General features: G+C 43.2%; 1 protein-coding gene across 1 annotated transcript in view; it reads left to right on the top strand.

Annotated features, from left to right (window-relative positions):
- Nucleotides 1-16,907, top strand: part of PLXNA4 (plexin A4) — a 627,680-nt gene that overhangs the window by 588,195 nt on the left and 22,578 nt on the right. The window contains exons 17-20 of the mRNA XM_027842295.1: nt 9,051-9,154; nt 10,699-10,798; nt 12,369-12,559; nt 13,762-13,931. Of these exons, the coding sequence (XP_027698096.1) occupies nt 9,051-9,154; nt 10,699-10,798; nt 12,369-12,559; nt 13,762-13,931 (565 nt within the window). The remainder of the gene's footprint in view (nt 1-9,050; nt 9,155-10,698; nt 10,799-12,368; nt 12,560-13,761; nt 13,932-16,907) is intronic.

The following is a 16,907-nucleotide window of genomic DNA, read 5'->3' as shown; positions in this document are numbered from 1 at the left end:
TTAACCTACTTAGAGAGCAAATACCAGGTGGTGTTATTGAGTACTTCAGATAGTTGTCCTGTGCATGAGTCTGTGGCTGTAGTTTCACTGGTTAGAATACCTCATAGGCCAAGTTTATTGGTCTGATTCACCTACCAAGTGATTTAGGTAGGCTCTGTTCTACACTCTGCTCCTCTAATTCTACCTGTGTGTCTGTATGCCGTGGATCACAAGGACTCGAAGGGTGGACAATTTTAATGAAATCCATCCCCAGTGCTGGAGAAAAAAATCAAGTCACATATCCTTCGATCTACAGAACTATTTTAATGTACAAAAGTTATCTCATCATTTCATTATAACCCTTTGAATAAGAAGTCAGCATTGTGTAGCCCAATTTTTTTTTCAGAAGAGGAACTGGACACACTTGAACAACTCCTATTTACTTGCTTAGCATCTTAACAGGACAATCAGGATTCGAATTCAATACCCCAAAATCACTACACATGGCTGTTTAGTCCATCAAGCCATATGGTCTCCCTCCAGATCCTGCTGAGATTTGCTGTCATTACATTGATCAGGCAGAGAAGGGGCAGCTGCCCACCTAGAGGGAGTCCCCCCTTGCCTGGCACTTTCCTTATCTAACCACAGCCAGCCCTGTTACCATTTTAATGGAAGGTAATGAGTTTCCAGCAGTGTTGGGCTCCAGCCATGAAACAGCACTACCACGCTCTCATCATCTCAGACCACTGAATAGAGAGTATCAGAGACTCAGACCATGGCTCCTCCCATAGACAAACGCCAAGGTCACCTCTCAGGTCCCTGGGCATATGTTCTAGAATCCTTTGGGTTCTCACCAGACTGTTCTGATAGGAACACTTTCCACTCTGGAACTCTCTTCTGTCCCAGACGCTATCAAATAAAAGAGTTGTAGTGTGGGAGAGCTGGGAAGGGTCTTAAAGGTGTCAGAATCATGATCCACAAAACTCCAGAGTGCTGGGAACCAGTTAAAATGTAATTGGGAACTATTTAATTAAATAAAATTCAATAAAATGTGTATGATGTTAATTTAGGTGGCCGCAGGGATCCATTTCTATTTGAGTGTGACACCGCTGTTCTTAGAGGTCATACATGTAGAGCGACCCCAGAGGTCATCTACTCTACCCCTTCATTCTACAGATGAGAAAAGAAAGACACAAAGAAGTCACATGACGTGAGTCAGATAATAAGTGAGTGGTACAGCTAGGACCGGGGCCTAGATTTCCCATGCTCTATACTACAGTACCTCTTCACATTCTTGACGTATTTGTGTCTTTTCAGGCAAGTTGGGGGATTAAGAGGGCAGACTTTTCTTTTCTAATATACCATGCCATCTGTGGTGGCTCACCCATATCAGATGAGGGGTTCTGGGAGGTAAGACTGTCATCCTCACTATAGCCCCAGTTGCCTTTGCTCTAACATTCATAGCCAGCTTGAGGTTAGCTGCTCCTTCCTTTCTATCATTAGTTTTTATTTGTTTTTAAAGGTATTGGTAACCAGCTGCCTCAGTATAGCCAATTCTCCTCCTTTTCTCTATCATACCAACTGACCTGAAGCCCTAATGACCACAGTCAATTCCGACAGCTTTACCGTCCACAAGGCTAAGTGAAGAGTGGTCCCTAAAGGCCTATTGAGGCTTCCCATCTGGTCCATTGAGCACGGATGTCATCTTTACATTTTCATTATTATAGCCATCACTGATCTCAAAAGGGAATGGCAAAAAAATACCACAGAATGGAGTTTGGAGAGACAGGGATGCAGGAGACCCATGTTCTAATTGCAAACATGACATTGGTTTTCTTTGTCACTATAGGAAAGTCTCTTTCCTGCCTTTTGTGAGCTAACCAAAGTGTACAATGGGGATGGCAATCCTGGCTACTCTCCCTCAAATTCAGAATGTGTTTTGAGCTTCTCACAGGCAAGGGCTGTGGTCAATGAACAAGTCAACAAATATTTATTAGGTCCCAATTATGTACAAGGTACTGTCCTAAGCAATGGGAGAGATACAAGGATGAAGATAATATGATCTCAGCCCTCGAGGAACTATCACTCTAGTGATAAAGATGCACAAACAACCACCATCCAAAATAGACTTTGGGAGGTGCATAGAAGAGGGCCATGAAGGTGTCATGGGTAGAGAGAAATGACATTCCCATGGAATGACATGGGATGGTTTCATGGAGGCCATGGTATCTGAGCTGAGCCTCAAAGGGTGGGAGGGAAGGAAGAGGGATTCCAGGGATAATGAGAGGTGTGAGCAAAGGCACTGAAACTATACATTTTTGGAACGTAATAGCTAGAAAAAAAAGGTAGGTTGGAATCTGACAGTTGAGGACTTTGAATGCAAGGCTGCCCATAATCAAGACTTTATTCAGTTTAGACTTTACTTAGTAGTCAAGACTTCTGAACGCTGGAATGAAATGATCAGATCTGTCCGTTAGGAAAATTAGTCTGGCAAGTAACGTAGGATGGAGGGGAAAATGAGGCAAGATGGGGAGACCAATTAGGCAAGAGGTAGGGAGAACTTATATTAGTATAGCAGCAATGGGAATTCAATTAAATTTAGTTCAACAACTATGTATTGTACTATATGCAGAGATTTGTGATAGACACTTTGAGGGAACAGATAGATAAATTAGATGAGATCCCCGCACTCATAGAGTTTGTAATCTAGTTGAGAGAATATAATGATGATGATGATATATCTAGTGTTTATATAGTGTTTTAAGGTTTGTGAAATACTTTAAAAATATTATCTCATTTGATCCTCACAACAACTCTGGGAGGTAGGTGCTATTATTTATCATACCCATTTTAAATATGAGGTAACTGAGGCTGTGATTTTAAATGACTTGCTCAGAATCACCCAGCTAATAAGTGTCTGAGTACAGATTTGAACTCACATCTTCCTGGCTCCAGGTCCAGTATTCTATCCACTATGCTACCCTTCCCCTTCCCCCCCCCGTATATACATATATGTATGTGTGTATATATGTGTGTGTTTGTGTATGTATATATGTATCCTAATTACTTTATTCTTGTGTATTTGTATTCTTCAATAAATGCTAAAAATAAAATAAATAAATTACTATTTTGAAATTCATATAATAGAATATGCATTTATATAATACTTCCAGGCTTACAAAGGATTTTCTTCACAAGCATATGACGTATTCACTATATTCAGTTATTATATTCAGTTTAAAGATGAGGAATCAGAGTCTGAGGGAAGTTTTCTGACTTTCTTAGGATCACAGTGAGAACAGGAAAATTTTCACAATAAAGCATTGCCTCTATTCTGTCTGGTCCCACTTATATATAGGATGCAAATAGCCATGAGGCAAAGTGCAAAGTAAATAAATGCTCCTTATGTGACCTTTGGCAAGTTACTTGTTCCTTCTGGACTTCAGTTTCCTGGCTGGACTTAATGACCTCAGAGGTCCTTAGTAGCTCTATATCCATGATCTTAGAATTTTTTTTTAAATCAGCTATGATTGTATCAACATAGGGAGTTCTCGGCAAAGAACTTCCTTTATCAATGTATATCAACATCTTCTCTACAACTGATCGTTCATTATCATTGTTCTACAGTAATTTGATAATTTCGTTCCAGTGTCTCAAGGCCTCAGTGGCTGCCCTTTGCCTGCTAAGTAAAGCCTACACTACACAGCCAACATGTCAGAGGCTAGATTTGAACCCAGGGCCTCCTAACTCAGAGGCCAGCTCAGTATCCTATATACCAGAGCTGCCAAACAGAAGGCCCCTAGGCTGCATGTGACCAACAACACTTCTGATTGCAGCCCAACCCAGATTAAAATATTTTTCCTATCTGATTTTAATGTTGATGTATTGGTAAAATATATGTATATATATGCATATATATGCATGTGTGGTTTTCTGTGTCAATATTATGTATGGTTTATATGAGTTGGGTGGTGTCAAACTTGACTTAGAAGTGTTGACTTAGAAAAATACATATTAACATTATCTATTTTTGGCAGCTAGGTGGTGCAGTAGATAGAGTGCCAAGCCTGGAGTCAGGAAAACTCAACTTTCTGATTTCAAATCTGGCATCAGGCACTTACTAGCTGTGTGACCCTGGGCAAGTCACTTAACCCTGCTTGCCTCAGTTTCCTTATCAGTCAAATGAGCTGGAGAAGGAAATGGCAAAACACTCCAATATCCCTGCCAAGAAAATCCCAAATGCGGTCATGAAGAGTTGGACAGGACTGAAAAATGACTGACTGAGTGTTCTATTGTATGTGCATTTATTTTATTAAACATTTTCCAATTTCATTTTAATCTGGTTCTGCCACACTCAGGAGTGTGACCCATTACATTCCGGTCCATAAGTCATGTGTTTGACACCTCTGCTGTACACCATGTTGCATCTTTTCGATCCTGTGACACAAAGTATTTTATGAGGGAAAATAAGTAACGGGTCTGTCACGGAAAGTGTATTGACTGAAGCCAATGACTGACCCTACATCTACTGACATCTTGGGGTAGGGGTGGCAGGGGGAGAACGACACAGGTGAGGGATTGTCATGAAGGCATCTTGAGCCCCAATGGAGATTGGAGAGAGAGAAATGTTCTCAAGAAGTGGGTGGTGCTGAGTCCATGGAGGGTGTTCAACGGTTGCTTGACTGATGTAATTGCACTTTTGGTATTTCCGTGCAGAAAGAGCCCTGGCCTGGGAGTCAGATACCTCAAGCAGGACACTGCCTGGGCATTGTGACATTGAGGAAGGCCCTTCTGCTCACTAGGACTCCTTTTTTTCATCTCTATAAAATGAGGGCCTTCTGCTATGTGACAGTGTAGTACAGTAGGAAGATTGTTGGCTGGACTGGGAATCAGAGGAACCGGGTTTGAATCCCAGGTCTTAGCTAGCTGCCTCAGTGACTCTGTACAAGTCACTTCACTTCTTGGCTTTCCTCGGCCATTGGTCTTGATGGCCTCTGAGGGCCCTTCCAGCTCTCAATCCTGTAACTCCAAGACGTGGAGCCTGGGTGACCAGGAGAACGATGGTTTCATTAGCAGAAACAGGGAAGGCAGAGATGTCTGGTAGCCAGTTTGAAATACAAGAGGTAATAGAAGGCAGGGAGGTGGTGGGACAGGACCCCTATACATACCCCAAATGTGACAACTTAGCCCAAGGCAGGGCAAAGTAGAATACCCACATCCCTGCTCTGACAATAGGGAAAATGAGTCTGTGAATCAGGAAATGGATTCCTTGGGGCCATGTGCTGAATCCGTAACAGCACCAAGATTAATCACTTGAGTCATTGTTTCCGTTACTGTAATGCGTTCTGAGAAGCACCTTGCTTCATCCAAAGTATGAAAGTGACTGCATCTCCTTAGGAATGGGGGAGGTCTGGGAGCCATATTCCTCTGGCCATTTGATTGGAATATATATCCTACTTGGATTAAAGAGGCTATTCTGGTGTACATGTGTATGTGTGTGTGTGTGTGTGTGCGTGCGTGTGCGTGCGTGTGCACATGCACATGCGCATGCTCTCCTGTGGTTTGTATCCATCTGGGTAACACATGGATTTCCATGTGCTTTCCGTCAGAGACTGGAATGCACATATCTATGTCTCCAAATGGACTATACCTTGTGCACTTACAGATGTCTCTGGCATGTGGCTCATGGACATGCTTATGGTGTCCCATGTGTGACTCATCAATGTAGGTGTTTGTGCAGACATTGTGGCTACAGGGATGCAGACGCTGGCTTCGTATCATAATAACGTGCAGGGTTTTATACTTAAAGGTAGCAATTCTGACTCACTACCAGTAACACATGCACATGGAGCTTTCTTCCCAAGAGGGAGAATGAGTCATGCTGATGTAGTCACACTTCCCTCACCCAGTATCATTTGTGGCCAATGTCATCCTTGCCAGAGTTTGTTAGGGGTACAGGCCAGGGAACTAAGCAGTTACAGCCTTGGTCTCATTAGCGCTATGCCCTTGCCACTTATTTGAATGAAGAGGCTACACAACTCTTCTACTTACTACCTATGTTACCTTGAGTAAATCACTTCAATCCTCTGGGCCTCAGTTTTCTTACCTGTAAAGTGGGGGAACCCTGCTAGGTAGCACAGTAGATAGAGTACTGAGCCTGGAGTCAGGAAGAGCTGAGTTCAAATCCAGCCTCAGACACTTATTAGCTGTGTGGCCCTAAGTCACTTAACCTTGTTTGTCTCAGTTTCCTCATCTGTAAAATCAACTGGAGGAGGAAATGGCAAACCACTCCAGTAACTTTGCCAAGAAAACCTTAAATGGGATCACAAAGAATCAGACGCAACTGAAATGACTGAACAAAAAATGAAGGAGATAGACCAGGTGGTCTCTAAGATACCTTCCAGCTCAAAGTCTTTGTTCCCACTTTATAAGATAAATGAATCAACAAGTATTAATTAAACACCTCCTGTGTGCCAGGTGTTAGTGTTAGTGTTAGACCTAGTCTCTGGGGATGCAAAGAAAAGCAACACAGTCCCTGTCCTCCCAGAGCTTCCAGTCTAGCCAGAGAAGACAACAGATTCATCTATAAATACAAAATAGATTAAAACTGATGGGGGCGGATGGGAGAGAGGTACTAAAAAACTACGGAGATCAGGAAAGAATTCATGTAGGAGATTGTGCTTGACTCGAGCCTTGAAGGAGACCAGGAATTCTGTGAGATGGAGATAAGGTTGGAATGCATTACGGAAATGTACAAATATATGGAGGCGAAAGATGGAGTTCTGCATATAAGGAACCGCAGGAAGACCAGTGCAACCAAGCCATGGTGTAGGTGGAGCCTAGAAGCATATTCAGTGAAGCACAAAGAAGATGAAGAATTAAGCAGGAAGCATTTATTATTAAACACCCATCATGGGCCACAAAGTGAAATGGTCCCTGCCCTCAAGGAGCTTATAGTCGATGAGTGTCTGATCAATTGCAAGTCATGTCATCATCTCCCTGATGTCATGGTCCTCTTTCAGAACAAAGGACAAACCACAGCCTGTGTGTAGTCTGAGCTGCCTGAATAGGGACCCAGCTGGCAAGTTCCAGTTGGTCAACTTAGCTCCTCCTCTCCTCTCCTCCTCTCCCTTGTCTTCCCCTTCCCTCCCCTTCTCTGCTCTCCTCTCCTCTCCTCACCTGAGGGTGTTCTATCCAAAGGAAGGTAAATTTTGATAGCCAAAAGCCACCTAGTTAACTTATGCTTTACTGGCTAGATTTCTTTCTCAAAAACTAAGCCTTGGACAAAAATATTTATAGCAGCTCTTCTTGTGGTGGCAAAGAATTGGAAATTGAGGGGATGCCCATCAGTTGGGAAATGGCTGAACAAGTTGTGGTATATGAATGTAATGGAATACTATTGTTCCGTAAGAAATGATGAGCAAGCAGACTTCAGAAAAACCTGGAAAGTCTTAGATGAACTGTTGCTGAGTTAAGTGAGCAGAACCAGGAGAGCATTGTGCACAGTAACAGCCACAATGTGCAATGACCAACTTTAATAGACTTATATCTTCTTAGCAATGCAAGGACCTAAGACAACTCCAAAAGACTCATGATAGAAAATGCTGTCCACATCCAGAAAAAGAACTATGAAGTTTGAATGCAGATTGAAGCATATTATTTGCTCTCTCTCTCTTTTTTTTGTTCCTTCTTTTTCATGGTTTCTCCCATTGGTTCTAATTCTTCTTTACAACATGACTAATGTGAAAATAGGTTTAATATGAATGTATATGTTGAGCCCATATCAATTTACACACCGTCTTGGGATGGAGGAGGGGAGAGATGGGAAGAAAATTTGAAACTCAAAATCTTATGGAAGTTAATGTTGAAAACTAAAAATTAATAAATTTATTAAAAAAAAGTCTTAAACCCAATTCAGTCTGAATCTCATGGATTAGACAACAATAGGTCCTTGTCCAAGCACCACTTAATGGTTATTTTTTGGGCCCTCCTGGCTCAGAGTGAATGTAAATAGTAGCTGTTTCTCTGTTGGCCAACAACCTTGAGGGTCTTCCCCTCCCAGTTTGATTTTTTTTATTAAGGGATTATATGCCTTGACTCACTTCTTAAAGAAGCCTATTCATTGAATAGGCTTTACCTCACTCAAAGTGAGAACTTGAAAAGACCTTAGATTAAAAGGACTAAGGTCTCCTGCTACATCCTGGGCCATCTGCAGTAATCCTGAAAGATATCTGGCCACTGGACCCAGATGGCTCTGGAGGAGAATGTGAGGCTGGTGACTTTATCTCTCACGCAAATCAAAGTCAATTGCAAGTTATGTCGTCATCTCCCTGATGTCATGGCCCTCTTAGAGAATGAAGATCAAAACCACACAAATAGCTGTCAGATAGCTAGAAAAATAAATGAAAGAAGGAAGGAATAAATGAATAGATAGATAAATGGATGAATGAATAAATAAATGGATAGATGGAATAAATGAATAGATAGATCTTTCTAAAACAAAACATTCAAAGCAGAATGTAAGGTATAAGGAACAAACTTGGTCCCAAAGAATAGGTATGAGAAGACATTGCCCCCTCCCCAAATCCTTTGCAAAGATGGAGGTCAATAAATATAGAATATTGCATGTGATGCCAAGTTTTTTTCAATATACTGATTAGTTTCGCAGTATTTTTTTCTCTCTTTAAAAAAAATCATTTGTTATAAGGTATGGCTGTCTGGGAAGGAAGATGGGGAAGGATACAGGAAACATCTAGAGGATGTGAAAACAAAAGATTTCAATAAAAATCCATTATTTAAAAAAAAATAAACGTGTCTGAAGTCAGACTATTAATTGGTGTCAGGGCCGAGAGTCAAGCCCACTTCTCCTGACTATGAAACAGCATCCTTTCTGTTCTGTCCCCCAGCTATGAAGGGAACTGTGAAGTGTGAGAGATTAGAACATATGGCTGCTTTTGCTATCATATCCTCAATTGTCTGTGTGTACGAGCAACGTGCTAGGGTTGGTGGGTGTGTGAGACTCTCATTATGTACCTCAGAACCCATTGACACACCATCTCTTTCCCCAACAGAGTGGCGACAAGGAAGTGGGGCTAGGATGATCCTACAAGATGAAGACCTCACCACCAAGATCGAGAATGATTGGAAGAGACTCAACACGTTGGCCCATTACCAGGTAAGGGGGGGGGGTCAGGTGAGCCAAGAAGCTCCAGGCTGGAAGCTGTCATGATGTCCAGTATAGATCAGGCGTTATACAGCTAGCAGCACCTCTCCTGGCCTTGAGAACCAGGCCTTTAGTTCCATTTGCTGGTACTCTCTCTTAGTGCCAACAGGGGTGCCCTCATAGAAGCCCGTGCCCCAAGAATCAGGCCCTCAGGCTCCCTGCTGAGCACGGATTGGGAGCCTGTAAAAAGGGACTAAGGCTAGGAGTCAATTAGACTGGATCGGGGGATTTTTAGGCAGAAGTGGAGTACAATAACAAAGGATGCTCCAGCAAGGTACCAGTCATAGATGGCATGAGCAGTGAATAGCAAATATAATGATGCTCATGGCTTAGCACCTCTCTCTCTCTCTCTCTCTCTTTTGAAATCCAGGATTCTCTCTTAGAAAGGGTAAATCTCAGCAGTTTCTAAAACCCCTGAGCTCTGAATCAAGGATTCTGATTTCATCAGACAGATTTAAAGGTGAAAGGAACCTTAGAGGGCCTCTAGTCCGGTCCACCCAGAAAGATTTAAATGACTGTCCAAGGTCACAGTAAGGGCAGAGCCTGTGACTCCAAATCCAGCATGTCATTCAGTATCTTAGAGGCATAATGACCTTTGAGTTCCCGTAGCCTGATCCTCTCACTTGGCATAGGCAGGAACTGGCTGTGGTCCTCCAGATGGTGAGTAGCAGAGCTGGACCTCAGGCCAGATCTTCTGAGTCTAAAGTCTGGCGCTCTTTCCATTATTATTCCATGTTGCTTCCAAAATCCCTTGTTGTCCATTGCTCAGAAAGCAGTAATTTGAGAGAGGCAGTGAGGTAGAGTAGAAAGAGAAGTGGTTTTGGAGTCTGAGAACCAGGGTTCCAATCCAGCTCTTCTAATTACTACCTGTATGACCTTGGGCAAGTCACTGGGCCTCTGTCATCTCATTTATAAAACAAAGGGGAGAGACAACTAGGTGGCCCTGTGAATGGCATGCTGAGCCTGGAGTCAGGAAGACTCATCTTTGAGATTTCAAATCTGTCCTCAGCCACTTACTGGGTACATGACCCTGGGCCAGTCACTTAACCCTGTTGGCCTCAGTTTCCTCATCCGTAAAATGAGCTGAAGAAGGAAATGGCAAACCGATCCAGTATCTTTGCCAAGATAACCCCAAATGGAGTCACGGAAACGACTGAACAAAATGAAAGGGGTAGAGGGTTTACTTCAGAACTGTGACTCTGAGGCAGCTAGGTGGCGCAGTGGATAAAGCACCAACCCTGGAGTCGGGAGGACCTGAGTTCAAACCCGGCCTCAGACACATGATACTCATTAGCTGTGTGACCCTGGGCAAGTCACTTAACCCCAATTGCCTCACAAAAAAAAAAAAAAAAAAAGGAACTGTGACCCTGATCCTCCATAATGCAGTAAACAAGAATAATACCCATTCTCTAAAGTCCCTCCCAGTTCTATTTTCTGAGTTTCCCGGTGTGGCTGACATTCCCATGCCTGCCTCATCAGACACCTTTCCTCTCTAGGTACCAGATGGCTCAGTAGTGGCTTTAGTCTCCAAGCAAGTCACAGCCTACAATGCAGTGAATAACTCCACTGTTTCCAGGACGTCAGCGAGCAAATACGGTAAGGGCTCATCATCCTCGGGAAGAGAGGCTGCTGCCCTGAGCAGCACCGCTATGACATGACTGGCAGACCCAGGACCAGAGGCCTCAAGCTGAGCCGTTCAGTCTGGCTAGCTGGGAGCAAGAGCATAATTACTGGGTGTGGCTCCTGACTCTTATGGAGAGGCAGGAGATCTAGCAGAGGCCTCCATCCTAGAGAATCAAGAGTGATTATGGGCAAGGCCAGACAAAGAGTGCAAATGCTATGGAGGGGCGAGGGAGGAACCATGAGGAGAAAGGGCAGTGGGGGGGGAGCTCTGGAGAAGATCAGAGCCCGCTGCTTTTGGTTCAGGAATACAAGCAATCGCTCTTGAGGCATTCGTGAGCTAGTCAGAGATTCCGAGCATAGAGAAATTAAACTTGAAAAGTCTTACGAAGCATCGAGTGAGAAAAATACACAACCTACACGGGCATGGAGGAGGAGAAAGACGTGGGTCTGAATGTTGGCTCAGCCACTCAGCCTGGCTATGTGATCTTGAGTAAGTCAGTCAGTCAATCAGTCAGTCAGCAAACATTTATTAAGCTCTGACCATGTGCTAAGGAAGAACTGTGCTAAGCACTGGGGATACAAAAACATGAAGCTCATGTTCTAATGGAGGAGACAACATTAAAATAACTATATATAATATATAATAACTATATATGTAATGTATATAATAACTACCAGAAGCTTCCTTACCTCATGTCATGAGGTTCCAACAATGCAAAATGTATATGTAATGATGTATATGAAAGTATTTTGCAATGAAAAGGCATGATTAAATGCAATTATTGTTATTGTTGCTGTTTTTAAGTGCTAAGGGGGCATCAATTAAAGGAGTAGAGTGAATATGACCAAATTATTTTAATCTAGGGAACGTAAGGGAGTGAATTTCAAATCAGGCCTTGAAGCAGGTGAAGAACATGAGATGATAAAGAGACAGATGGAGGGAAGGTTCTGAACAAACACGGAGGTAGTCTTCAAGAAATGTTTCTTAAATGCTCGCTATGTTTAAAGCTCTGTGCCAGGTACCATGGTGAGAAAGGACTAAAGAGATAAGAAGGAGATGGTCCTTGGCCTTAAAGGACTTGGGGCGGCTAGGTAGTGCAGCGGATAGAGCGCTGGGCCTGGAGTCAGGAGGATGCATCTTTCTGAGTTCAAATCCAGCCTCAGACACTTACTCGCTGTGTGACCCTGGGCAAATCACTTAATGCTGTTTGCCTCAGTTTCCAAGGAAATGGCAAACCACTCCAGTATCTTTGCCGAGAAAACCCAAAATGGCGTCACAAAAAGTTGGATACGACTGAAAGGACAGAAGAAGAAAAACAACAACTAAGGGACAATAAGATGTGCCAAAATGACAATGAGGAAGAATAATGATGAATGCAAAGATGCGGTACCCAGGGCTGTAAAGGTTACAGCAGGTTGTGCCCCCAGGATTTCTAGCAGATTTTCTGCAATAGCAGAGGTAGCATACTAGAGAGGAACAAATGATGAAACTAGAGAGGGGCAGCTTGGAAGACTCACAAATTTGAGATGTTTCCGTTGGCAGAGAACATGATCCGGTACACGGGGAGCCCCGACAGCCTCCGTTCCCGCACACCCATGATCACACCTGACCTGGAAAGCGGGGTCAAGATGTGGCACCTTGTGAAGAATCACGAACACGGGGACCAGAAGGAGGGTGACCGGGGAAGCAAGATGGTGTCTGAAATCTACCTAACCCGGCTCCTGGCCACCAAGGTATGGATGACACAGCCGGGGTGAGGCTGGGGCGGCCCAAAGAGCGTGTCTACTCACTGTGATGAGATCTCTACAACCCTGTATCTCTGGCCAAACGTGCATGCACGTCTCCTACATATCCTTCAGCTTTGCCCTAGAAAAGCAAATGATAGTCTCAGATGTTCCTATTAGGGGAAATTCTTTCCTTTCCCTTACTTCTTGTGATCACAGGCAAGTCATTTCACGTGCATGAGCCTCAATCTCCTAATCTGCAAAAATAATGTGTGAAGGCCTGCAGTTTGGTGATAAGAGCCCTGGATTTGTAGTCAGAGGACCAACATTTAAATTCTGGCCCTTCTCCTTACTACCTGTGTGACCTTAGACAAGTCACTTAACTTCCCCTGTCCTGGCTTTCACAATCTTTAAAATAAAGAGGTTTGGTTAGATGATTTCTGAGGTTCATTTCAGCTCTAAATCTATGCTCCCTTGGCCCAACTTGCACTGCATTGTTGTAAGTAAAGTACTCTGTAAACCTCTAAAGCATGATGGAAATGTGAGTTGTTACTATTATTGGCCTTGGCCCTGTTTTCCTATTGGACGAGATTAAATTAATCCAGGTTCTTCAGGCCTGTACTGGGCCCATTCTTCACTCCTTCTATCCTGGGGTTGACTCTGCACTCCCTTGTTCTACAGACTAGCTGCTTATATCATGGAATGAAAAAAAAAAAAAACAACAACAACAAAAAACCTCTGACAACTATTCATTAGCAAGTGTGAATAATGCCCAAATTAAACCAGCAGATTGTGTTTGTCTGTTATGACCAGGCGAATTGTTCATTATCATTTGTGAGAAATACTTGAATAACACCCACCAAAGGGTGCTAAACCAATTACATTGTGGGTCCAGGGAGATTCATTTATGTCCAAACACTAGTGTTCTAGAACCATCCAGATGCAGCCTGTGAAGACAGACACCAGGGATAAGGTGTCCTGAGTCCTCCAAAGGGATAAGTGAAGAGAGACATCAGGAGAGAGTCCAAGCCATTCTCTATACGTGTCTCTCCAATTTTGCCCCAGTCCTCTAGGATTGATGCTACTATGCTTGCTCCCTCCATCTAGCTGTCTGCTCAGCTTTGTCGTTGGTTCTTCCTCAAAGCTCCCTGGATCTAGTCTTGTTGACCTTTGTTTCTCCTCTCTTCCCCTCTCCCCACCCATGCCAACAGGGCACTCTGCAGAAGTTTGTGGATGACCTCTTCGAGACCATCTTCAGCACTGCCCACAGGGGATCTGCCTTGCCCCTTGCAATCAAGTACATGTTTGACTTCCTGGATGAACAGGCAGACAAGCATGGCATCCATGATCCCCATGTCCGGCACACCTGGAAGAGCAATTGGTGAGTGAACAGGAGAGCCTGGGAAGATTGCTCACCTCATTTTGAGTCAGAGCCCCCAGGGTGCCAGCCAAATGGCCTGGAGGCCAGCTCCACTGTTTTCATCTTCGTGGGCAGGTCTACCTTTAAGAGGGCCACTTATTTGTCTCTCGGTTGCCTTTTTCTGCTCTTTGCTGTCACATCATCAATCATTTATCCATTTCCTCATTCCCTAAATGCCTACCTGTAATAATCCTCAACTGTCCATCCAAGAATCTGCTTTCTTCCCTTCCTTCAAATCCTATCTTCAAAGAGAAGTCTGCTAACTACCTTAAGGTCTTTAAAGGCACCCGGACAGACTTAGACCTAAGCGACAGTCTGTATCTCTCCATTACCCAGCCCTTTCTTTCCTTTGAAAAGATGTCAACCCTTCCTTGGGTCCGTGTACTATCCTTGTATCAGATTCAGACTCTGAGGGCATGGGACTGACTATATAATGCATACCATACCGTACTTCCCATAAGGCTATTATAATTCAGGAAATGCTTAAGCTAAAGAACAGAGATGGTGGATATTTGAAACTAGCTCAGGCAAACATAGTAAAACCTACTCCAAGGGTTCTTGCATCTACTTCCAGGAGTCTTTATTTGGTCAGTTCAGCCAGACCTTCCCTAGAAGATGACTTCATGGCTTTACATCATAGAGACCATGAGAGGAGAAAATTTGAAGCAGATGATAACAGTCCAAGATGCTTAGAGAGATCAAGGAGAACTAAGAAAAAGCCATTAGATACGATACGTAGGAGGACACTGGTATTCTTCAAGGGTGTGCTTTTTGTGGAGTGTAGCCAGTGAGAAAATGGAAGTAGAGCATTTTCAAGAAGCTCAGCATTGAAAGGAAGGATGGGGGAAATAAAGGCATCAGCATCAAGCTGTGCACTTTTTAAGGTAAGGAAAACTCAGTTCATGTTTATAGACAGAAGGAAAGGATCCAGCGGTGAAGGAGTGAAGATGTACGTTGTCAATACCTGGTACAATGTAAATGTTTGTTAAATAAATGAATGATCCTAGAGAGAAGAGGCATGATTAAGAGATCAAGACCCTAAAAGAGGTGGGAAAGAATGGGACTGAGAATACAGGTGGCTCTCTGGGTAAGGCAGAAGAGAGAAATACATTCTGAAATGAAGGTGATATAAAAACAAAAAGATAGCAATAACAAAAGCCTCCAAAAGGGGAAGGGAAAAAGGTACTAGTATTGGTTTACATGCAAATTATATAATCCTTTAAAAAAACACTTTTTTGTATCTTCTGTTTTAATACTTGTTCCTTTTTCTTTAATTGTCAGCCATAATGAACGGCCCCCTAATTCCCTCCCTGCCCCCAACATACATGTGAATGAAAACTTCACAATCTCCCTGTGAGTTTTATGAGATTGGTGCAGTATTTGAGGGAGGGGAGGAGCTTTACCTGTAAACTGACTTAAGACTAGTTCAAATAAAAGTGTACATGTTAAAGAACAAAAAAGCCTCTAAAAGAAAAAAAAATAGAGGTGATAGGGTTAAACATTAGAAAAGAGGAGTAACATCTCTTCCTTTGAGTGGAAGGATGAGAGGATGCATGTAGAGACAAATACTTTGAGGTGAAAAGCATAAAGAAGAAGAATAGAAGGGATAGAAGAAAGAGCTTGAGTGGGATAAACTTAATATTCTCTGTAAAAGCAAAGGTAAGATGATCACCTTGTCCCCAAACCCCACCCCCACCCCCGCAGAAAAGGCAGATCTGAGTATGAGAGAAGAGTGGTGGAATTGGGACCATGAGAAAAGTGGAGGTTATTAGGAGTGACTGCTATGGGAATCAATAAGAAATGAGCAAAGAATTGCCAAGAGACAACAGGGGTCCCACTCAGGTCATGTATCATGAGTTTGTGGTGGTACGAGTCACAATTCCCTGATTTTTTCCAGTAATGCTCTGATGGCCAAGATATTGAGTGAAGAAGAAGAAATCAGAGTTGGTGATTTTTTTGTGGTTCAAACAGGACTAAATGCTACTCAGACATGGAAAAGTTGATGATAAGGAGGATATGGATAAGGAATACCAAGGTCAACATCTCAGCAGTGAGAAAATGCCGATGATAAGTAACAAGATTCAGGATATGGCCATACTGCTGTATTATGGAGAAAGAGGTCTACTGCTTTAAGGAAGGCTAAGAACCATGAGGTCAAACTGTTCAATGGGCCATCAACTTAATTTTTTTTTAAGTTTATGAGGAGAGCAAGAAATGGGATAGCGAGGAAATTCCTAAGCCAGATGCTAAAGTCAAAGAGTAGGGTGGAAGTGAGTATTAGAAAACCATAGGCTATGGAGAGGGTAGTGTAATTAAGTGTCATTGAACTGCAAATAAGAGTAACATTGGCATCATGGCGGTAAATCAGTTACACTGAATGTGGCACTAGGAAGGCAGGAGCAGATGAAAAAGTGGGGTTGAGAAGACTGGGGTTAAGAAGAATTGTGAGCCCTGGGACCTGCAAGAAGGGGACAGGGAAGCAAGATGGCATCTGAAATTTACCCAGTCCAGCTACTGGCCACTGAAGGCTGCCCCTGAGATAGGCAGAAGATCACATCTTCTCTCAAAGAAGGGAAAAAAGTCAGAGAAGTTAGAGGCAATACAAGAGAAGGCAGTGCAGCCGTGGTGCAAGCTGGAAAATTCCAGGTTTGAATTAAGGTGATCAGATGAAGAATATGTTGAGAATTAGTGGAGCTGACCCACACATGACCAGAGGTCAAGGCACAGTGGGCATGATAAATTAAGGGGTATACTTCGGAGAGTGAAGAAGGGGATGAGTAGGGCTGTATTACAATGGAAATGCAGTGGGGCGGGGGTTCTGATAGGATCATCAGGTATGGAATACAGGGATAAGGGGGGCAGATGTGGTTAGGAGACCAGAGGAAGATGCATGCTTGAGTCAGGGGGAAGAGGGAAGCATTGTTCCTAGAGGAAACT

The sequence above is a fragment of the Vombatus ursinus genome, unplaced genomic scaffold (genome assembly GCF_900497805.2).
Source record: "Vombatus ursinus unplaced genomic scaffold, bare-nosed wombat genome assembly UNPS02014870.1, whole genome shotgun sequence".
In the NCBI taxonomy this organism is placed as follows: Eukaryota; Metazoa; Chordata; class Mammalia; order Diprotodontia; family Vombatidae; genus Vombatus; species Vombatus ursinus.
This window is presented reverse-complemented; position numbering and strand designations above follow the sequence as displayed.